Below are 23,203 nucleotides of genomic sequence, written 5' to 3'. Positions count from 1 at the left end.
TAGGTATTCTTTTTTCTGTGCATCCATATTCAGAACAAAGAGGAAAGACACAGAAATGGATAAATTTCAACTGCTACTGTGAAATATGAAGTACTGCTTCTAAACTATTAGAAAGTTAAGGGACTTTCTGAAAATTAGTTAAAGCAATATTGTTCTTACATTTAACAATATGGTTCAGAAAAGTTGAAAAAAAGATAAGGAAAAGGGGTGGTGATACTTTCTGAGCAATAGCTTAACTGATACATTCCAAAAATAACTAGTTTATGTAAGAAAAACAACAGTTAGTGGTACCATGTTGTTAGGGAGTTTTTGTTAATAGGCTCTCCGGATAGGTTGTGGGCTTGTTAGTATCAGCCAATGGGAAACCAGAACAGAATTGAGCATCAGGGTATAAGCAAGTTGCATGCTTTGATCTAGGTCCACCTCATGTGCACCCATATTTGTAAAAATATCAATAAACTTTTTCTACTTTTGGTACCAGATTGCCTTTGTTGCTTTGTTGCTTGCCTATTTCTGCAAATGGTGCCAAAAATTAGCAAAAACTCTTTTCCAGAGGTGGACATTTGATGTCCAAAGGTCCAAAGGAAATCAACTGGGCAACTCTGTGCACGGACCAAGGTGAGAAACAAGGGGACTATTTAAAGAACTACCTTGGTGCTTGGGTAGGCCTGCATGTGCGGAGCCCAAGCTTGATGAGGGGTTTGAGATGTACAATTACATATGAAGTGATTGTGGAGTTCTGATCTGCGGTTCCATCCTTCCTGCAGGGGAAACAGACAGAGATGAACCAAGCAAGTGGTTTGGTTACACATAATGATTGAGTGTGGTCTCTGACATCAGAAACAGGGGCAGTTGGAGGACCATAGATGACACCAAGGTATCAGAAAACATTCCACCTGATAGTCTTTTTGGTGGAATATTAAGAAACTAGAAAAGAGCAGAATGTACTAGGAATAAAGATAAAGAGAAAATGGTACAATACTGTTGTTCCAAATGGCCAAAACCCTATTAAGGGCCCTGCTGTATGGTGGCCCAAATATGGATTATGGGAAGACTGGGTTAGACAAGCATTAACATTTATGAAAATGAAAAGGATGGTCTTCCCAGTTACAATGTATGGCAGTGAAAGTTGGACCATAAGAAAGGCTGAGCGCCAAAGAATTGAGGCCTTTGAACTGTGGTGCTGGAGAAGACTCCTGCGTGTCCCTTGGACTGCAAGGCATTCAAACCAGTCAGTCCTAGAAGAGATCAACCCCGACTGCTCTTTAGAAGGCCAGATCCTGAAGTTGAAACTCAAATACTTTGGTCACCTAATGAGAAGGAAGGACTCACTGGAGAAGGGCCTAATGCTGGGAAAGATTGAGGGCAATAGAAGAATGGGACGACAGAGAATGAGGTGGCTGGATGGAATCACTGAAGCAGTAGGTGTGAGTTAAATGGACTCCAGAAGATGGTGGAGGACAGGAAGACCTGGAGGAATGTTGTCCATGGGGTCGCGATGGGTCGGACACGACTTCGCAATTAACAACAACAACAAAATGAAAAGGAACCAGTAGATCCAGAGGAATCTGCCTATGCTTTATGTTGGTCACCTGGATATTTTACAATGAATCCAGAGAATTTTCAGGCTGAAGAAATACATAAAACATCCCCTCCATATAACCCAGAAGTTAGGGGAGATTGTGAGAAAGTTAACCCAACTGTAGGTTCACAATTGTGTAAAACATCTGAAATATTGATGTTTTCATTATGAAAAGTAATACAAGGAGGTAGTTTAAGAATAGGATACGTAAATAGTCCCCTAAGTACAGGAGAAGTTGGAAATTTTAAGAAGGAACTTAAGAATCTAATAGAAGATCCTATAGATGTAGCTGACCAATTTGATAAATTTTTAGGAACTAATTTTTACACTTGAAGTGAACTAATGACTATTATAACCAGTGCTTTTTTTCTAAAAAAAAAAAAAAGTGCTGGAACTCACACACATCATACAACCCGCCTTGCCTACCCTACAAGGTTCCATCCCAAAAAGGTGCAGGAACTCCGTTCTCGGCGTTCTATGAGAAAAAAAGCCCTGTTTTTATAACTATCTTATTTAGTACAGAGGAAAGGAATTTAATAAGAAGAGTGTCAACTTTACAATGAGCGTGGCTGCAGCCATTTTTTCTTCTCATTCTAAGTTTCCACATAGAACTGAGGGATGGGGGTTGCCCAGGTGCTTCGTTAGTCAAAATAATCATCTGTCCTGTGGGAACCAAAGTCATCTACTGCTCCTGTGACCAGGGACTGGGCATTGTATAAAAAAGCCAGCCAAATGAATATATTGGGGAACATAGTTGCTTGCATAGTTTCGTGGGTGGGACATTATACTTTTGTAATTGGATATTGTTATTGGTGTATCCAGATTTGGTTTCATTTTTGATTGTGCCGATACTTTGTAACTAATAAACATATTCTTTGAGGAATTTTCAAGCCTCGGAGTTCTGCTTTATTCATCTCTGTCTGCGGGAACCATGACAAAGGGCAGCTATGGCAGAATGGGAAAGATTACATCCTGCAGGCCAAGGAAATGTAAATATACTGGTAGATCAGAAATTCCCCTTTCAGGATCCAAATTGGGACTCTAACACTGTGGGAGGTAGAGTTAATATGGTAGATTTGAGAAACATGATTATAAACAAAATAAAAGTAGCAGTGCCCAAGTCACAAAAGCTTTTGAAGAAGAACAAGATGAAACCCCTTCTGCCTTTTTACAAAACTTAAGAGATCAAATGTAAAAATATTATGGAATGAATTCTGACGATCCAGTTGCACAAGGATTATTAAAAGTAAATTTTGTAACCAAATCTTGGCCTGACATAAGGAGGAAATTGCAAAAATTAGATAATTGGAATACAAGCCATGAATAAATTATTGAGGGAGATACAGAAAGCTTATGTAAAACGAGATGAAGAAAAAGGAAAGCAAAAGGCAAAAAATATAATTAGTACTAATAGAAGAGGTAGTTAATAAGAGAATAGAGGGGCAGCAACCATCCTTCTTTTCTGAAGTTGATGTGTTCCTAAATATATTGCATTGCTTGTTCCTTAGAAGAAAAAGACTACCAAAAGATGGGATGAGCAAACAGAAAGGTTTTGCTTTTTCACTCAGTTGACTGCATCTGCATTTGGAGGTACATCTGAATAAGGCATTCAGAGTAGATAAAGTTAGGCACTGTGACAGAAGTATAGCAAAACTCTAAGAAAGACAAATTTATGAGGAAGTAAAACTTAGGCATATGCAAAATTAGGCATGTTCCTATTTAAACAAACACAAAACAATTTCTCATTATACTTACTATAGTTAATATTGCACCAAACAATAGAATTTGAAACTCCTGTTGATCCGAAAATCTTGCAGAATAAATTCTGTTATTCAAGTAAACTTTTTCAACTGAAATTAATGTCTTCATGTCTGAAAGAAGAAAAATAAATAAACTTGGTCTAATTTGGATGTTTCCATAATAAATTATATAAATATTACAGTTTCTGTTTCATACTAAAGGAGAAAGAGAACTGCACTCTCCTGAAAAACCTACACGAACAGTAGCATAATCTTCCTCTTTTGCCTTCTCAAAAAGTTAGAATAAAGTAAGAATGATAATATTCTATTTTCCATGCCTTTTCTTCCATTCTAGAAAAGCATTTTCCAGTCTAATTTTATTCACAAACATATTGTTTAATGGACTGAGAAATGAGGAGATGTAAGTTATCCATTGATAGCATAAGATTCCAATATTGTTTTAATTTGTCAGGACATAAAATTAAATGGAGAGAAAAACTTAAGCTGCTGAGAAACAAAAGCTATATACCAAGAATGTCTATATCAACCAGAGGGTTTTTTTCTCCTTTGAATAACATAGGGACAAACAGGCATTAATTAGTATCTAATTATTGATAAATAATTTGATTAATTATTCTGTTAGCTAACTCAATGTCATCTTTTGATGGAAAGCTGGGAATTACGGTAACTCCATCAAATCCATAAGTGTTGTAGGCTCTTCTATGCAACATATAATACCCTGGAACTAAAATTCTCTTAATAATATCTTACTCTAAGAACACAATAAATATTTTTAATGACTGTGAAAGAAGCTGCTTGGTTATTGCACATATCAGCATAGTTAAAATGGCAATTCTCAGCTGGTTGATTTCAGTTGTGCTATAATAACTTGAAAAACAGGTGGGCCAGAGGAGATGACTTGGAAAACATGGCCAGAATATAGAATAAATATAAGAACACTTTTGCTGCCCTGAGGACCTTTTGGATGAGATGAGAAATAAAGGTAGAAACCAAAACAGAAACAAAAACCTCCCCAAATTTCTGTCAGATGAAAATGTAGCTATAGATAGATAAAATTTGGACAATTAGAATAATTAGATAATTATTAAGACAACAGGATTAAGGAAGAAAAAAAACAGTCAAAGTTCTCAACAAATGGAGGAATAAATAAAACAAGAAAAGGAAATGATGGATTGTTCCAATAGAATCAGTGAGACCACTGGAAAATTGTCAGCTGATAGGAATATCATTGGGAATCATGGATTTTATAAATGTCATATACAATTAAAAGCACAGATAAAATAAATATCCAAGAATAAAAATAATAAATTGCAACAGTAATAATAGATTTTATGTCTTAAGTAGAAAGAGATCTCAGCAGCCCCTCCCTCCCCCCAAAAATTAGATTTCTGGTTTTAACTTAAGATCTGGAAACAAACAGGAAGAGTTTATACATAGGCTTCCTATTATTTCAGAGCAAAAGAAGGCTATATAATTACTGGGGGTTACATGAAGGCATCCAGCACCTGATTTTTGACCCTCCAAATACTCTGGGATCATGACCCTGAAAATCAAAAGCAAAATGGTCAATTTTCATCCATCCTATTTTCTCTGTTTGAAATTTGGGTAAGTTTAACGGGAATAGCAAAGCAAGATTAGTTGTTGAAACATTTCAGATCCCATTTCTTTCCAAAGGATGGCTTGCTGACAAATCTAATGGTTGAGTGATGACTCACAACCATTTCTCAATCCAGAGTATTCATAGGAGTTAAAGGTTGGGCAGAAGTTTGGCATTGTGACCCAAACCTTGCCTTTTTTATACTTTTATTTGTTGTCATACAGATTCAAAAAAGGGGCTGATCTTGTAATGCAATGCCACAATGCTGCTGTCATCATTCTCATGAAGACAGCATTCTCCTGTGGATCCCTCTGTCCCAAACCTTGTTTTAAGTACTATGGAAATCCACTGGTGCAAAGGAAAGATAAATTGCTTTAACTTTGGAAGCACATTTTCTCTCTGATAGATTTTTTAAAAACCTAAGTTTTAAATATTGTTGGGTTTTTGTTTGTTTGTTTTATATATCCTTTTCCCCAATTATATCATTGTAAGAGATCTTTTGTACATTACATCTAAATTATTCATTTTATTAAATTCAGTGGTATGTCATCCCTAACTAAATACCCATTTCAAACCTTGGCTTCTTAAGCTTTTATTGTCAGTTTGTTCTGATATTTTAATCAGTTTCCTAACACTGAAATCAAATATCACAGTTATTTAATCCCTTCTAGGACAGCAGGGATTATGTTTCTCACCTCATAAGCATATTAGGTCGGTTAGGAATATACATTTTCATTTTTCATTTTTTTATACATTTCATAAAATTCTATAGAATGGAATTACTTTTTTTCTTAATTCAGCTTAATTCAATTCAAATTCTCCTGGAATTTGTAGTAATGTTGTACATCCTCTATTGCTTCAATCTTCAATGCTGGCTTTTCAATACCTAACACTGCCACAAGTGTATTCCTACATACTCTCATCATTGCTGTATTTGTGTTGAGGGCTACAAAAATGGAAGGAAAATGCAAATCAGCATTGTGCATTTTTATTTTTAGGGCAATTTCTACTGTTTATAAGAGAACTTATTATCAATAACTGGACTAGAAGCACTGCTCATGTTATAGTGATAGTCTTTCTTTCTTTTTTTCTTTCTTTCTTTTTTCTTTCTTTCTTTCTTTCTTTGAAATAAGAATCAATTTTATTGCAGTTTATGGGTATGTTAAAAATAGTTGCATTGATTTTACCAGTTAACAGCAAATAAAAGACAGAATTGTCATAGAATTTGGTTTTTATCCATGCTTTATTTTTTAAATACACAAATAGCTTACAGAGATGGATGATTGGATAAACAGGCACATACATAAACAATGCTCACACACAAAATATAGACAATACAGATCATAAAAGATAATATTTATATCTTGTGTAAGAGAGAGAAAATTATCATTTGTCAGTAGATACAATACATACAGATGAATACCTATTAGCCATTAATAGAAGCAATTAAAATTAAGATCAGGTTGGGGAGGGATTTACAGTGAACACAATTAATAAAGAGTTATTCTCACTTAATATGTCCCATCTGAAAATATATTAACTGATTCCCAAATTCAGTGTGAAAAATACCTTATTTTCCATTCACACAAAACACCACTCTGCTGTCTGTCTGTTTGCCTGCCTGTTTATTTATTTATCTCTCTTCTGTCATCTATCTCTCTGCATGCACATATACATGTACTGTATAATTTACATCTGAAAAATAATTGCTGAATCACAGCCACTTTCATTTTGATATTGAACAAAAATTGAGTCTTGAATTTCTCAAGTGTATGACAAATTTCCTGAGACCTTTCCACATGGCTGCCTTTACTTCCTTGTTTCTGAGGCTATAAATAAGAGGGTTGATCAGAGGAGTCAGTGCTGTATAGAAGAGAGAGAAGATTTTCTTTAGATGTTTGAAATTCCTAGAGTGTGGAAGCATATAGACAAGCATGAGGGTTCCATAAAAAAGGGCAACCACAGTGAGATGAGAGGAACACGTAGAGAAAGCTTTCTGCTTTCCAGTAGTAGATGGAATTCTAATAATTGTGTAAATAATAAAAATGTAGGACATCCATGTGAGAAGTAAAGGAGGAAAGGTAAAGGTGCAAGCAAATGTAAATGCAGTTAGTTCTACAATATATGTATCTGTGCAAGAGATTTCTTTTATGAATGGGGATAAATCACAGAAATAGTGGTCAATTACATTGGGTCCACAGAAGGTTAAGGAAGCTATTGAGAAGGTTGTGCTTGTACTAACTAATATTCCACTTGCCCAGGACACAATTGTAAGTTGCAGACACAATCTATTGTTCATGAGTGTAGAGTAGTGCAGTGGTTTGCATACAGCTAAATATCTATCATAAGACATGACAGATAGAAAATAACATTCAGCCCCTCCCAGACAAGCAAATAAATAATACTGCATGAAGCAAGAATTTAGGGATATACTTTTTTTCCCGGTCAAGAGACACAATAATGTTTTAGGCAAAATGACAGAACTATAGCAGGATTCCAGTAAAGATAGGTTTAGTAGGAAGAAATACATGGGTGTGTGAAGATGTCCATCAATGACAATCAAGAGGACAATAAGAAGATTCCCAGTCATGGTCATCAGGTAAATCATTAAAAACACTGGGAAAAGAAGAAATTCCAGTTTAATGAGATCCCCAAATCCTAAAAGAATGAACTCTGTCACACTTGACATATTCTGATTCTCTTTGTTGCCCATTAGCTGCATCTTAAGAAAAATTAAAACAAAATATTTAATATGTGTTTTAGTAAGATTATCATATCTAAATCTCTGTTGCTTCTGGAATTATACAAATTATCATAAAAAAGATGGCATTCTTTTTGTTCAATTGCTATTAACCACAAAAGTAAAACTGAACATCCATTTCAGAGGCAAGCCTTTTGTCAAGTACCAGAAAATTAGGAGATCCAGACAGTTCAAATGGGTATAAAGATTTATTTCAAGCTTCAGCTCTCTACAAGAATCTGAACTAAAAATGGCCAAGGGAAATTAGTGAGGGATAAAAGTAGAAGGAATTCAAGGTGGTCTGGATTTAGATGTCTTGTTTGAAAGAAGGGACTTGTGACTGATGATGCATTTGATCCCTCCCTTGGGCTCAGGCTGGTCATTTCCTACATTTGTCTTTGACCAGTCTCTTAAAATCTGGAAGAATTTTCTTCAAGGAACTTCTCTAAACTTCCCAGGAACATTTGCTAAAAATGGAAAATGGATTAAATACACCTTTAGTCTGATTCAGAAAGGATTCTTGTTGTTATATTCTCAAGAAAGTAAGACAAAAAAGCTTAAGGAAACTATCTGTGCATTAAAGCGAATAATTCTCCTGCAGCAGAGTCTCAAAAACATGATTAAAAATGTTTTATTTACCTTATTGGTGAAATATATGAAGATGTGGTAAAGATTTAATTCATAACAAGTCTATATTCAGTTCTCTATTTCCATAAGGAGATCTGTGATTGGTACATCTTGCTCAAAAGTGTTAATATTCTATAGCTATCCTAATAAATATGCCCACCAAATTACAGTCACAAATTGTTCTGATACAACATTTAACATGTTTTCTCTTTTTCTCCTTTTGTCTTCTTCCCTGTTTTCTAAACTGTTCCACAGTAAGGTGGATATCTCAGTTAAATGGTTATTTATATGCTACATAGCATGAAAAAATTTCCCATGACAATTTGTTAGATGTTCTTCAATCTATTAAAAGCAGAGTGTCTTAGAAGGAATTTTAGGTCTAATCATATGTTGTGTGGCAAGTTAATAAGTATATGTATATTAAAAAAAAACAGTTTCCTGGCATCTTAAAGAATAACAAATGTTTTATAACAAAGGAAGCAAAATAGATTTGGCCCATGAAACCCTCGACATAATATAAGTTTTTACTATAATAAATCAATGTAACTCTCTAAAACAAAGCTGAATTGGAAATGATCTCATATAAATATTAGAGAGAGAGAGAGACAGACAGACAGACAGACAGACAGACAGACAGACAGACAGACAAAGAGAGAGATGTAAATATAGAAATATATCCTTAGTGAGAGAGAAATTTAGAATGATTAGATCCATAACTGAGAAAACAAACTGAAACCAAAAAAGAAAATGCATAAAGGAATCTTTTGGTTAAATGTTTTCTGAGAGTGTTAATACTGCTGGCATCATTTCTTGTGAGTATGATAATTGATCTGTAATGGCTTCTAAAAAAAAGAGCTAGGAACTGGGAACATTCATTTTTATGAGCAACCTAATTGGGACTGTCAGAGATTTGTTGCTGTTAAGTCCTTCAAGCAATGGCAAATGATGAAGACACATCTTGTAGAAAACAGCTCTTTTATTCGTTTCAGCCAAAACACCAACAACGAGCAAGGCATGCAGGCCTCTTTTTATCTGACCAGATCCCCGGACCAAATGGCAACAAAATGAAGGGCTTTCATGCCTTGCGCATGCGCGCAAGGCTAGTGCCTCTCAGTCTGGTCCTGGGCAGCTTCAGGAATACCTGGGACCATTGCAACATCCCAAGCCTGCTTTTGCAGGCTCAGGACACAACACCCCTCCCCCCTAGATTGAACATGTCATTACACCCTCACACATCATTCCTTGGGAAGAGTGTTATAAGTTTCAACAAACAAATGCACTGAATGTGGAACACCTGAGGTTGCCTTCAGGCAAAACCCCCATCCACATTGTTTTGGTGAATGTATGTATCCAAAATCACAAAATAACACAAAATAACCATGTTTTGTTATTCAGAGCCCATAGGGGTAGTTTCCCTTGAACTGGACAGCAACTTCACAAAATCCTTAAGATAGTTGGGTGGGCACTTGGCCCGCTGCTACCTCCTCGGACCGGGAGAGTTTACTTGGCCCTCCTGATCTCCTACCAGGCTAGGTGGGCCAAGGCATTGCTGCCCTAATCCCCCAGGTGACCCTGGTGCTGTTGCCTGGCTTACCTGCTCGCCTACCAGGCTTGGCAGGCCAGGACTTTGCTGCCCCAAGTACCCGGTTGAGCTGCCCATCTGCTGGCTGGCTGGACCCTCTAAGCCCAAACCAGCATCCCTTGGAGGGATGGTAGTCCCCAGTTCCACAATGGACCTTTCTTGGGAGTACTGTCCCTCGAACCCAAGGCCAGCAGATGGAGCGTATGGGGGTAGCTGCAGTGCCCCAGTACTCTATGGCCCCCAAGGCCGTGCCTGAAGTGCCAGAGTCAGGAGTTGCCTCTCTGTTTACCCCCTTTCCAGAGGACTTCTTCCTGGGAGCAATTGCAGAATTGGGCCAGTTCCCTTGCTGTATTTCTGGTTCTCTTGCAGTTTGTGAGTTGTATGGATACCGCTGGTCAGTCTCCCTATCTGGAGCACTATCTGTTGTGTGTGAATAATGTGGATACCCCCAGTGTGATTCCCCGTCTAGAGTAATTGTTGATCCATGGGATGACCCCCTGCCCAATGAATTCCTGTTCCGAGAACTTGCGGAACATTGTGATGAAACATCCGTGGCCTCATCAGCTGCTAGGGAAGACCTGTGATAGAGATCCTCAGAATGCATATTATGATCCTCCTCCCCCCCCCCAGAGCAGAGCCAGGAGTGGAAGGGTGATAGTCCAGTCTCCAACACAGCTGGTCTAGGTGTCTGCGAAGAATGCGGCCATCTTCCAAGGTCACTTCATATGACAGCAGCCCAGAGACCTTGCAGACCACAGCTGTTACCCAGAAATGACCAGGCCCATAGTTACGACCCCAGGCTGGATCACCCACTTGAAGTCTCCTTGGTGCCCGTGGTTGCGACACCTGTGACACCATCCACTCAGGGTCCAGCCTGTCCAGCTTAGTGATGAGGTGGCGACCCCAGCGAAGTTCAGCAGGGCTCTTCCCTGTGGCAGTGCAAGGTGTTGTGCAATGTGCAAGAAGAAAATCTGCTAACCTGTGATGCCAGTTACCGTAAGTCAGTTTCTTGAGGGCATCTTTGGTGGTGCGTACCATTCTCTCTGCCATTCTGTTGGAGGATGGGTAGAACGGAGCTGAAGTCGCATGGCGGATCAGGTTGGCCTGAAGAAAAGCCTAGAACTCAGAAGAGGTAAATTGAGGACCATTATCTGAAACCAGAACATCTGGAAGGCCATGTGCTGCAAAAATTCCTCTCAGCTCCTGGATGGTCTTGGCAGTAGTAGTGGAGAATACAAGAACAACCTCTAGCCACTTGGAATGGCTGTCAACAACAACCAGGAAGAATTGCCCCTGAAAGGGCCCAGTGTAATTTATATGCACCCTAGACCATGGGGTTTGAGTCTCCTCCCACCTATGAATTGGGGCCTGAGGCATTTCAGGCCGAGACTGTTGGCACACTTGGCACTCATGCACCTGGGCCTTGATGGCTTTATCGAGGCCAGGCCACCAAAGATGGCTGCGCGCAAGCACTTTCATCCTGACTATACCAGGATGTCCCTCATGTAGAGAGATTAAGATTCTAGACCTCAATGAGGCTGGGATCACTACCCTGCTACCCCATAACAGGCATCCCTTGAAAGTGGACAACTCATGTTTCTTGTGCCAGAAGCTTTGGAACTCGGCAGCAGGGCACTGGTCAGGCCATCCTGACAACACGCGTGTAAGCGTGTGATCGGTGGCAGTTTCTACAGCCACATCCCTAGCATTGAGGAAAGACTCAGGCAATTCCTGAATGGACAGAATATTAATGGCTGGAGCAGGATCAGGCTCCAATGTTTTCAATGGCAATCTACTCAGGTCATCAGCATGACCCATTTCTTTTCCTGGTTTGTGAACCATTGTATAATCATATGCTGACAGGAAAATGGGCCATCTCAGTATACGAAGAGAGATGATGTGTGGGGTCTATTTGGTAGTGGTAAACAACCCCAGCAGAGGCTTATGGTCAGTGTAGACTGTGAAATGGCAGCCGCATAAGAAATCATGAAATTTCTTAATGCCCGCCACTATGGCCAATGCTTCTCTGTCATTTTGGGCGTAATTATGCTCAGCAGAAGACAGGGTCCTAGAATAATAGGCCACAGGGACCTGAGTCCCATCATCCTTCAGATGACTAAGTACAGCTCCTACCCCATAGGGAGATGCATAGCAAGCAATACAAACAGGCAGTTGCTCATTGAAATGAGCTAACACTGCATTGGAAGTGAACAAGATTTTATCCTCATTGAAACTTTTTTCATGGACTTTGGTCCACAGCCAAGAGATCTGCTTGTCTAAGAGCCTGTGTAATGGCTCTGCTAATGCAGTTTTATGAGGGAGAAATGTATGGTAAAAATTTAATAGCCCCAAGAAGGTTTGCAGCTCCCTTTTAGACTTAGGGCTTGGGGCCCGCTGGATAGCTTGCAACTTAGATTCAGCAGGGTAAATGCCTTGGGCATCTATCCTGAGTCCTAAGAAATCAGTAGAAGTGACTCCTATCTTACACTTGTCTTTTCTTAACAAAGAAAGACAGCCCTTAATCTCTCTGCCAAATTTTGAGATGACTTACCAGCAATAAGAACATCATCAAAATATGGACAGACTCCAGGAATACCCTGAAGTGTGCTCTTCATGACACTTTGGAATATGCCAGGGGCTACATTCACCCCAAATTGCAGTCTCTTTACTTTGAAAGCTCCTCTATGAGTTACAATAGTTTGGGCCTCAGCAGCTGCCTCATCAACAGGCAACTGTTGATAGGCCTGTGCCAGGTCTAGCTTCACAAAAATGCGCCCCCTCCCCCTGAGGGAAGCCAGGATGTGGCTTACTACAGGTACTGGATAAGCATGCTGCTGCAGCGCCTTGTTCAGTGTACACTTGTAGTGTGCACATATACATATGTCCCCATTAGCCTTTAGAGGTGTTACTATGGGGGTTTCCCATGGACTAGAATCTACAGGTTCTTAGATGCCCTGCTGGAGCAATTTGTCCAACTCACATCAATCTTGCCTTTGAGAGTGAAAGGTACCCTCCTAGGCTTAACCCTGATGAGCATTATGGTTGGGTCTAACCATAGTGAAACTGGAGGCCCTTTATAGGATCCAAGCTCAGAACTAAACACATCTGCAAACTCCTTGCAGACTTCTACCAAACTCCATGTTTGCAAATGGTGCAGCCCTGTAACCTGGATTCCCAGAGTCTCGAACCAATCGAGTCCAATAAGACTCATGTGTTCACACCCAACAACCAACACATCTAAAAATCTTCAAAATCCTTGTGCTGCACCTTAAGGGTGGCCTCCCCCTTAACACACACCTTAGAATTTTGAAAAGCTGTGAGTATTATATTGGATAGCCTGAGTTTGGCTCGAAGGCCACTGCTGTTGCAAATCTTTCTAAATGTATTGAATGTCAATGCTGCAAATACTGTATATTCTTGCTTTGACAATATGCAAAACTGTCTGGTAATTACTGGGTTAATACACAGCTTAGAGTGGGGGGTAGAAAAAGCCCAGGAAAGAAAGAGGAAGTAAATTTTTGACCTTCACACTAATTGGATAATGTGACTTGTGACTGCAAGACAAGGGAGGGGTTTAGCAAGAAAAGGTTGATGCCAGAATCTGACTTCCTGTCGCTGGCAATAATGGATAGAGCAGACCCAGTGTCCAAGTTCATGGATAAAGGAACCCCTTGTAACCTTACTTTAAGGGACAGTTTCTTCTTTAGGGGTTTATGTGTGCCTATCCTGAAAATACTCCTGCACGATGTGCAGAAACCCATCCTATGTTGGCTGGGGACCCTGGAACCTTTCAGATGCAATTCTTCACGAGGTTGTACCTTCTGGCAACCCAAACAGACAGATGCGATGTGGTTTTCCTGCCACACGCTCTGCAAATGACGGAGCGGAACCTGCATTCAGCTCGCTTGTGGCGTCCTCCACACCCGAAGCACTAAAGGGCTGCTGGGCCTTGTCTTTACATTCTTTCTGCCTTCTTTCAGCTGCCTGGTAGAGCTTATCCACCTCTTCTTCAGGATCTGCCTCCAAACCTTCTCGAATGTCCTCTTGGTGGATGGTGGCTGTCTCTGGAAGGCTCCTGGTGGGCTGCAAATTCTTTACTGCCCCACCTGCTGCTTCCTCAGCTGTAACCTCTCGTAGAGCACCTTGGAAAGAGACATCTTCTTTTGCAAAAATCTTCTGCTCTAAGTCTCTGTTCCTTAAACCGCATACAAAGCGATCAAGCAGCCTTTCTTCCAAATCTTTAAACTCACACGGTCTGGCTACTCGCCTCAAGGCCACAATAAAATCCTTAGCAGATTCACCTGCCCTCTGGTCCCTTTGTTCAAATGTGTGCCTCCAAGCAATAATGAACAACTTGGGCTGGAAATTTTCCTTCATTAGTTTCTTTAAGTCAGTATACGTTACTGACTCCAGAGGTGCAGGGGCCACCAGATTCTCTGCAATCTCAAAAGCTTCCTGTCCACAGATACACAACAGGGCTACAGCCTTCAAGCCATCTTCTCCAATCTGGTTTACCCTGAAGTAATTCTCCACCCTCGCAATGTAGGATTCCCATCTCTCCAGGTGTGAGACATCGAATTTGGATAAATGGCCAATCTTTGCCATCCTGTAGTTTGCAACTTCACCACTCGCTCCTCTTAGGGAAGGGGACTTTCAGCTGAGCTCACCCTCCAGCAACGCTATACTGGCAGGCTGGGACACTGATCTTAACGCCATCTTCCCTTCTTCAGGACTTCCCGGGTAAGTCTTTACAGCTTCCTCTTGTTCAGTGTGTAAAGGATCCCATCTTTGTCACCAGTGTTAAGTCCTTCAAGCAATGGCGAATGATGAAGATACATCTTGTAAAAACAGCTTTTTTATTCATTTCAGCCAAAACACCAACAATGAGCAAGGCACACAGGCCTCTTTTTATCTGACCATATCCCCAGACCAAATGACAACAAAATGGAGTGTTTTCACACCTTGCGCATATGCGCAAGACTGGCGCCTCTCAGTCTGGTCCCAGGCAGCTTCAGGAATGCCTGGGACCATGGCAACGTCCCGAGCCTGCTTTTGCAGGCACAGGACACAATAGTTGCCATCTGAACTCCCAAGATTGATGGAGTTCAGTAGTGATGATAAAAACTACCCAGCACTCAGTCTTGCAAGAGCCATATATCCAAAAGTGCTTGAAAAGTGGGAACAAGCAAATAGTCCTTTTGTGACCCCTGTTATGACAACCTTGAACCAAGAGAGCTGGGATCAAGCCTAAAACATGGTAGAGGAAAGGTAGATGTCAAAGAGAGTTCCACTGTGAAACTTGATAAACTGTTTGACATCCTCAACTGTAAGTGTCAAATTGTTCTGTGTGCCGACTTCAGCTGCCCCGCTGACTGCAAAAAAGAAGCTCACATTAACTGTACCTGCCCTAAGGAGATAAAGATATCATTGAAGGAGCTTGCTTTCATTAAAGGTTAGAAAGACAAGATTGATTTTTTGGGATCACACCAGATTGGTTTGCCAGATGTGTCCAAGCAGAAATGACTTGTCAAAAGGCAAAAGCAGAAAGACAATGATAGACAAAGTCTCGCTAAATATAAGCAGAAAAGTATTCCAGACATTTCAACATTGACAAATGAAGTAATTATATCTTATGATGAAAATGAAGGAAGAAGCAAATTGGTGGCTGATGTTGAAAAACAAATGAAAACAAGACTTGATAAAACTCATTTAAATATTTGTATAACTCAGATAATTGCTTCCTGATGTTAGTTTATGATTGCATGGATTATTTTTTGCTTAGCTAGATAAGATTCATGCAGAAAAAAAACTTTATTTTTTGTAGCACAAGGTGTAATTTTGAGAAGATAATGTTAACAGTATTTGGGTTACAAGAGACTTTTGTGGAGTCTCAGATGTGAATTTACCAAGCTTCTTTCTTGTGCTATGTACTCAAGATGGACAGTGATTAATATTTATATGTATTTATACGTAAGGAGGTAGGTCTTTGGTTGTTCGGGTTTTCTCCCACGTAAAATTGGAAGTGTCTTGGCGACGTTTCGACGAAGTCCCATTCGTCATCTTCAGGCTGGTGTTTTCAGCTTCGTGCTTTGAGCAGCAATGTGTGGTCTTAGCTGTTTCTTCCTTTTAACTGCCAGCGGGGGTATGAACTGATTGGGTGGGAGCTTGGCTGTGTTCTGATTGGGTGGAGGTGTGTTCTGATTGGTTAGGGGCTTGGCTGTGCTCTGATTGGCTGGGGGGTTGGCTGTGCTCTGATTGGCTGGGGGAGTGTTCTGTTTGGTTGTGCTCAGGTTAGTCTGAGTTGCAGAGGGGTTTAAGATTTTGGGCTGCCTTGCTATTTTTTGGCTTCGCGTTCGTGGTCGTGCCTCCTCTTCATGGAGGGTGTCAGTTTGCTTCATGTATGGATTGGAGGGGTTTAAAGTGGCTAATGATGCAGCTGTGGTCTGGCTTCTGGTTTGTGGTCGTGCCTCATCATCGGTGTGGCTTTGGGTTTGTTTTTTGCGTGGATGTGTGGTGGTGACATCCTGTGTGGTTTTTGTGAGTGTGGGTCTGGTATCATTTTTTGTGTTAGGGAGTCGTTTGTCAATAAGGGCGGGTTTCCAAATGGCTGGTAGGCGGGAGGTATCATCTCGCTTGTTCATGCTGTGTGGGCGTTTTTCTATCTCGATGGCTTCTCTGATTATTCTGTTATTAAAATGTTCACTTTTGGCAATGGTTCTGGTATTTTTAAAGTCAATTTCATGTCCTGTGGCTTTAAGGTGTTGGACCAGGGAAGATGTTGGTTCCTCTTTTTTGACTGAGTTCTTATGTTCTTCAATGCGTGCACTTATTCTTCTGTTGGTTTGTCCGATGTATGTGGTGGGACAAGTGGTGCATGGGATTTCGTATACTCCTTGATTTTCTAATTCAATTTTATCTTTGGGGTTTCTAAGGATGGTGGATATTTTTCTGTTTGTGCAGAATGCTGTTTTGATGTTGTGTTTATGGAGGATCTTACTGATTCTGTCTGTGGTGCCTTTTATGTATGGGAGGAGGGCTTTGCCGTTTTCTTGTTCTTTGTCTTGGATTTTAGTGGGGGTTTCTTTTTGGATTAGGTTTGTAATCTTATTTCTATGGAATCCATTGGATGTTAGTACATTGGTGAGAGTGTGTAGTTCGGTTTTAGGTTTTGTTCGTCAGCTAAGCGTTTTGTTCTGGAGATGAGTGTCTTGGCTACAGAGTTGATCTGTGCTGGGTGGTGGTGTGAGAGAGCGTGCAGATAGCGGTTTGTGTGTGTTTTCTTCTGGTAGATGGTGTGTCCTAGGGAGCCATTGGATTTCTTGTAGACTAAGACATCCAGGAAGGGAAGTTGGTTGTTAGCTTCTGTTTCCATGGTGAACTGTATTTTGGGGTGTAGGCTGTTGAGGTGTGTGAGGAAGTTGTCCAGTTTTTCTTTCCCATGTGGCCAGATTATGAAGGTGTCGTCTACATATCTGAGCCAGAGTTTGGGTTTGTGATCCGATTTTTCTAGAGCTTGGGTTTCAAAGTGTTCCATGTAGAGGTTGGCAATGACAGGTGAGAGGGGTGATCCCATGGGTGCTCCTTCTGTTTGTTTGTATTTTTGTCCATTATAGATGAAGTATGAATTGTGAATTGTGATTAATGTGAATTGTCTTTAATCACATAAAAAATTTGAATCCTGGGTGCATGCATGTTAGAAAAACAAAGAAAGAATTGAACACCAGGATGAAAGTATAAACAAGACTATGTTTAATGTAAAAACCACTTAGCTTTCATCGGCCAAACTGCTGGTGTCATCAGAGTGAAAGTAAAGGATCTGGAGTTTACTTATATAGCCAGCTGCTTCTGCACCCTGCTCCTTGAGCAAGTCACCGGTCTGCTTGCTTCAATCGGCCATAATGCTCTTAATCGTTTCACACCTGTCAGCATGTTAGCATGTTCAAAAGCTGTTCCCCCACTTGCAGTCACTCCCCTGGTGCGCGTGCAGATGCCCCAAGGCTGGTTGTCCAGTCGCTTTCACTCTTTGCCTTCCTACCCCTCTCTTTTTTGCAATTAGCTTTGTAGTCAGAAAGTGATATTGTTTTTCAGGTATCTCTTATTTTCTTAGGAATCTGCTTCAACACCACAATTTCCTTATTTCTATATTGTAGTGGATAATCCCTAATTCTTTTCAGTATCTCATCCCTCATTGTTTTCTTTACAAATCATACATGAACTTCTCTAGGCAATTTGTGTTTCCTCGCATAGCTTGAATTCATTCGAAATATTTCATCCACTGCCATATGTATCATTGCTCTATCTGTTTTTGAGCATCCTCCATTAAATTGATAATTGCTTCTGCTATATCTTCCTCCTTATCTTCAGGTATATTCTGGAATCTTAAATAGTGTGCAACTTTCTCCATTTCCAAGGCTACAGCCACCCTTTTAGGCTTTGATTTGTTTGTTGTAGCCTTTCATTTTCTTCCATTATTGCCTCCATTTTTAAACAGTTTCTTCTGATTTATCTTCCATTTTCTGAATTCTTTGTTTATTTTTTAGCAATCATTTGTTGACCGGCATGAAATTGTATCTTTATTTCAAGCATTTGCTCATTTAGCTTATCTAAGTTGTTTTTTGGCTCCTCATGATTCTTCTTTATTGTTTCTTGAATTAATTATAACGTGTCTTGCATTTCTTTTTGGAAATTGTTTGTCTTTTCTCATTGTAACATTGTTTCAATGGATCCCTGACTTGCTAGGCTAGATGTTCCAGAAGAGGATGCAGAAGAGGGTTTTTTTCGTAATTTCTAGTAAGATTTAGTACAGTCTTTTTTCAATTAATCAGGTTTTGTAAATCCATGGGAAGAAAAAAAAAGCCAACTGTTTCAGGCTATAATCCAACCATGAAGGAGGCCAATTGCTTTAGGCTAATCCAAATATTCCAATCAGTTCAAAAATATAGAAAGTCCTCTATCTCCAAATAGTTTCTTTAATAGTTGTATCCAGAGTCAGGTGATATGATTATAGAAACCTTTTCTAACATAGAGTTACATAAAGTTTTTTTTTGTTTACAACAGGTGTTAGTCCAAAGTCAGCAATTTCTCTAGTTCTTTTTGTATTGTTGTAGTGCCTTCTTCCCATCGCTAGAGGTTCTCATTTAACTGTAATGTCAATATCCAAGTTTGAAAACCTTTTCAAAACGCTTTCTCATGGAAAATAAACAAAGAAATTTTATATTTATATTTTCAAAATTATTTTGGATTTCTTTGTGGTTTAAAGTCATTGTTGTTTGAATTAATTGCAGTATACTATATATCTCCTCCTGTGAAGTATTTATGTTTTCTTGATATGTTTTTTCTACATGTCTCTGATCCATGATGGCCAAGAATTTGAGTTTTTCTCTTCCTTTCTTTTCTCTGCAAATAGCTTTAGAGTCCCAATTAAATAGATATTTGTAATCTAAATAGTTCGAAAAAGATTTTTTTCCTGAAATTTATAATTCTCTCTTTGTCTACACCCCAGATTATTGTCCTTTTTTTCACAGCTGTTCTTTGTTGTTAAAACTTTGAAGGTCACAAACACAGATTACCTTTTCCCAAGTCATATTAAAGTCATAGCTGTCATAGTCTTACTAGGTGTCAGCAACCATTCAAACAATTTTAGATTTATCCAGATTTAAGTTTTAAATTTCAGGTTTTATATTTATTTCACTTCCATATACATTCATGCTTTCCTTCAAACAGTCTCTCTTTGTGTGTATTCTTCTCTCTCACACACTCATACAACTCCCCCCACACACATACAGTTGCATAGTGTTTCCTTACCAGATTACTTTTAATAATTTAGGAGCAATATACATACTTCCAAGGAAAGCATTGGATTATAATTATCAGTGAACATGGGAAATTCATAGATTTAGAAAAAAAATATTAGAAAAAAGTTGATATTGCTGCAGATTCATTCTTTGTTTTGCATTATATCATTTCCCATGCTTACTGAATTAAAATAATATTTTGAAATGTCTGATGGATCTGATGGTGAATTACAGCTTTCAGTGAATTACAGAGATGGTATTTATTCTAAAGCACTACATATAAGAAAATAGAAAATGGGAACACTGCAACATCCAGTGTTGGCTATTTTTACTTATCTGTACTCTTTCCAACATTGCTATCAATTTCAAAAACAATTCTTAATGAAAAAAAATCCAATATTTAAATATAAATTTATGGATTAAACTGCATTTCAAAGATATGCTTTAGAAATAAGCATTTTCATAATGTCATAATATTTTTTGAAAATCCTTTGAAAAATTATTTACTCATGGATTCAAGCATAAAGCTGCTATTGCAGAATTTCTTTTCTGAAACTACTGAAATATGACCAGGATAAATTTATAAATCTCTAAATACTTTATCTCATCAGAATACTTTCCTTAGAAGATGACATCTAGAAATAAGATAGATAAAATAAGATAAGATAACCTTTATTGCCATTTTTATATTGTGGGCACAATGGCACACATCAAAAATGAAATTTAGTTCCCCTTGAAGCTTCTTTGTGGAATCAAAATTCACTGTATTATTTTCTTAATAGAGAGCAGGTCTGTATAATTGTATCATTCTCTGTAAAATTGTGTTTATAATATGTTCTAAGATAGAAAAATGTCCCTTGATATTTGTGGTAATTAATCTTGTAATCCTTGGAGACAAATTTGGAGGCATTTACTTAAAACATATATTTATTCATTTAAATAAACTAATTGGATACATAATGAGTAAGTTATTCACTTGCAGGATGGATGAGCAGATGAGAGAGAGAGAGAGAGAGAGAGAGAGAGAGAGAGAGAGAGAGAGAGAGAGAGAGAGAGAGAGAGAGAGAGAGAGAGAGAGAGAAACTGTGTTTCCAATTCATAGGTACTGTTTCTCATGAGTGAAAAATGACCTGTTCTGGCCTCATCTGGATTCAGAGGAATCACTACACTTCAGAGTATTGTTACTATTATTATTTGGTAATATAGGAAATAATATATTATCCAAGGAATGCAGAAGGGTTAAAAATAAAAGGAAATTCTTGCCACATGTCCACAAAATGTGGTAGTACGTGTCTATATTATGTTTACATTTCCAACATCTATTTGACATGTTTTTAAACATTTTTGCTAATCTTGCTGGTGGCAGGTGCCATCTATAAAACATTTTATACAAGTTTTCTTTATATGAAGTTGACATTGTTAGTTTGTAGTTTCTCTCCCATAACATTTGCCATTTTTCTAGTTCTATATTATAGCCAAAAAGTTTTGCCCGTCTTATCATTGTTTCTTTCACTTGTTCACTTTCCATTTCCAAAATTAACAAAAAATTATACATTTTCTTAATTAATTTCTCATCTGAGGTTAACAAAATCTTATCAAACACAGTTTGATCCTTATAAAATCCATACATTTTTACATCTTTTTCATATCTACTTTGTATCTGTAAATGTGCCCACCATGACAAGTTGATTCCTTGATTTTCCAGTTCTTGTTTAGATTTTAAATTCCCATCAGTATTTAAAATATCTCTATATGCCCATATTTTTTTGAAATCTACCAAGTTCGGATGTACAAATGCTTCCATCATTGATAACCACCCTGGAATTTTTAAATATATTTTAGCTTTAATTTTTTTCCCATACTGTTAACAAGGCATTTCTTATAAAGTGATTTTAAAAATACTTATGGACTCTGTTTTTCCTATACCATAAGAAAGCGTGCACCCCAATTGTAAATCATGTCCCTCTAAATACAACAACCTTTTATTTCTAAGCATTATCCATTCTTTAACCCATGTTAAAACAGATGCTTGATAGTACAACATCCATTCCGGCAGCCCAAATCCTCCATTTTCCTTAGCATCTTGTAATGTTTTCATCTTAATTCTAGCTTTCTTCCCCTGCCAAATAAGTACAAAATTAATGAATTTAAGTCTTGAAAAAAATTTTTCTCAAGTTTTATCGGAATTGTTTGAAATAGAAATAAAATCTTCAGCAATACGCTCATTTTTACTGTAACAATTCTTCCTAATATTGACTACTGCAGATTTTTCCATCTTTCCAAGTCTAGCTTTATTTGCTTCAATAATTTTGTATAGTTGTCTTCTTTTATTGATGAACATTTAGCCGAAAGATGAATACCTAGGTACTTAACTTTTTTCACTATCTGAACCTCTCTTTTCTCTAGCATTTGCCTTTTCTGTTTATCTGTAAGGTTCTTAACTATTACTTTAGGTTTTTTTTTTTTAATCCCTCCATTTCTCCATACTCTTCTATCTTTCCCCATAGCTTAGGAATCGTCTCTAAAGGTTCTTCCAAGATAAATATTAGATATCGGCAAATGCTTGTAACTTATATGTTTCATCTTTTATTTTCAGTCCTTTAATTTCTATGTCCTGTCTAATCCTTCTATTCAACACTTCCAAAGTAAAGATAAATAATAACGGAGATGGTGGACACCCTTGCCTCGTGCCTTTTCTTATCTTAAAACTCTTAGTATAATCTCCATTCACTATCACTTTTGCTGTCTGGTTGCTATATATTGTTTTTATTATATTTGTAAAGTTCTTTCCAGAATCCATTGTTTGCAATTGCTGAATCATGAATTAGCAAGAAACATTATCAAATACCTTTTGAGCGCCTAAAAATACTAATGCTAATTGTTTCCCTGGATGTAATTCATAGTATTCTAATACATCCATTATCATCCTTAAATTATTTTTGATTTGTCTCTTTAATAAGAAACTATTTTGATCTGGATGTATGAATTCAACTAAATATTTTTTTCGATTTCTCTGCCATTACTGAAGTAAAAATTTTATAATCCACATTAAGTAATGAAATCGATCTGTAGTTCTTAATATACATCAGGTCTGAATCTTCTTTTGGTATCAAAGTAATATTTGCTTCTATCCATGTGTTTGGAAGTTTAGCCTCTAACAATAGTCCATTACAAGCATCTTTCAGTGGTTCACTTAATATGTCTTGTAAATTTTTGTAATTTTGGTTCGCTTAATATGTCTTGTAAATTTTTGTAATCCCCTTTATGGATTACTGCCTTGTCGTGGCGAAGGGGCTTCTGTAACTCAATGAAGCTATAAGCTATGCCGTGCAGGGCCACCCAAAACAGAAAGGTCATAGCAGAGAATTCTGACAAAATGTGATCCACTGGAGAAGGAAATGGCAAACCACTCCAGTATCTTTGCCATGAAAACCCCATGGACAGTACTAAAAGGAAAAAAGATATGACGCTGGAAGATGAGCCCCTCAGGTCAGAAGGTGTCCAATATGCTACTGGGGAAG

The 23,203-nt window shown here is 38.3% G+C and overlaps 1 protein-coding gene across 3 annotated transcripts; it reads right to left on the bottom strand.

Annotated features, from left to right (window-relative positions):
• Positions 1 to 6,214: 6,214 nt before the first annotated feature.
• Positions 6,215 to 8,538, bottom strand: LOC120319978 (olfactory receptor 10A3-like). 3 transcript variants are annotated; one of them, XM_039369373.1, is made up of 2 exons: positions 8,319 to 8,538; positions 6,215 to 8,146 (listed from the first exon to the last, which is right to left on the bottom strand). In XM_039369373.1, exon 2 carries the CDS (start codon positions 7,659 to 7,661, stop codon positions 6,666 to 6,668), a length of 996 nt encoding a protein of 331 aa, XP_039225307.1. In that variant the 5' UTR covers positions 7,662 to 8,146; positions 8,319 to 8,538; the 3' UTR covers positions 6,215 to 6,665. The 3 variants fall into 3 exon arrangements, with proteins under 3 accessions (XP_039225307.1, XP_039225308.1, XP_039225309.1); XM_039369374.1 differs by having other exon boundaries at positions 6,215 to 7,661; XM_039369375.1 differs by having other exon boundaries at positions 6,215 to 7,555.
• Positions 8,539 to 23,203: the final 14,665 nt, after the last annotated feature.

Source organism: Crotalus tigris, unplaced genomic scaffold (assembly GCF_016545835.1).
Source record: "Crotalus tigris isolate CLP2741 ecotype Arizona unplaced genomic scaffold, ASM1654583v1 scf7180000021055.717220, whole genome shotgun sequence".
NCBI classification, from domain to species: domain Eukaryota; kingdom Metazoa; phylum Chordata; class Lepidosauria; order Squamata; family Viperidae; genus Crotalus; species Crotalus tigris.
This window is presented reverse-complemented; position numbering and strand designations above follow the sequence as displayed.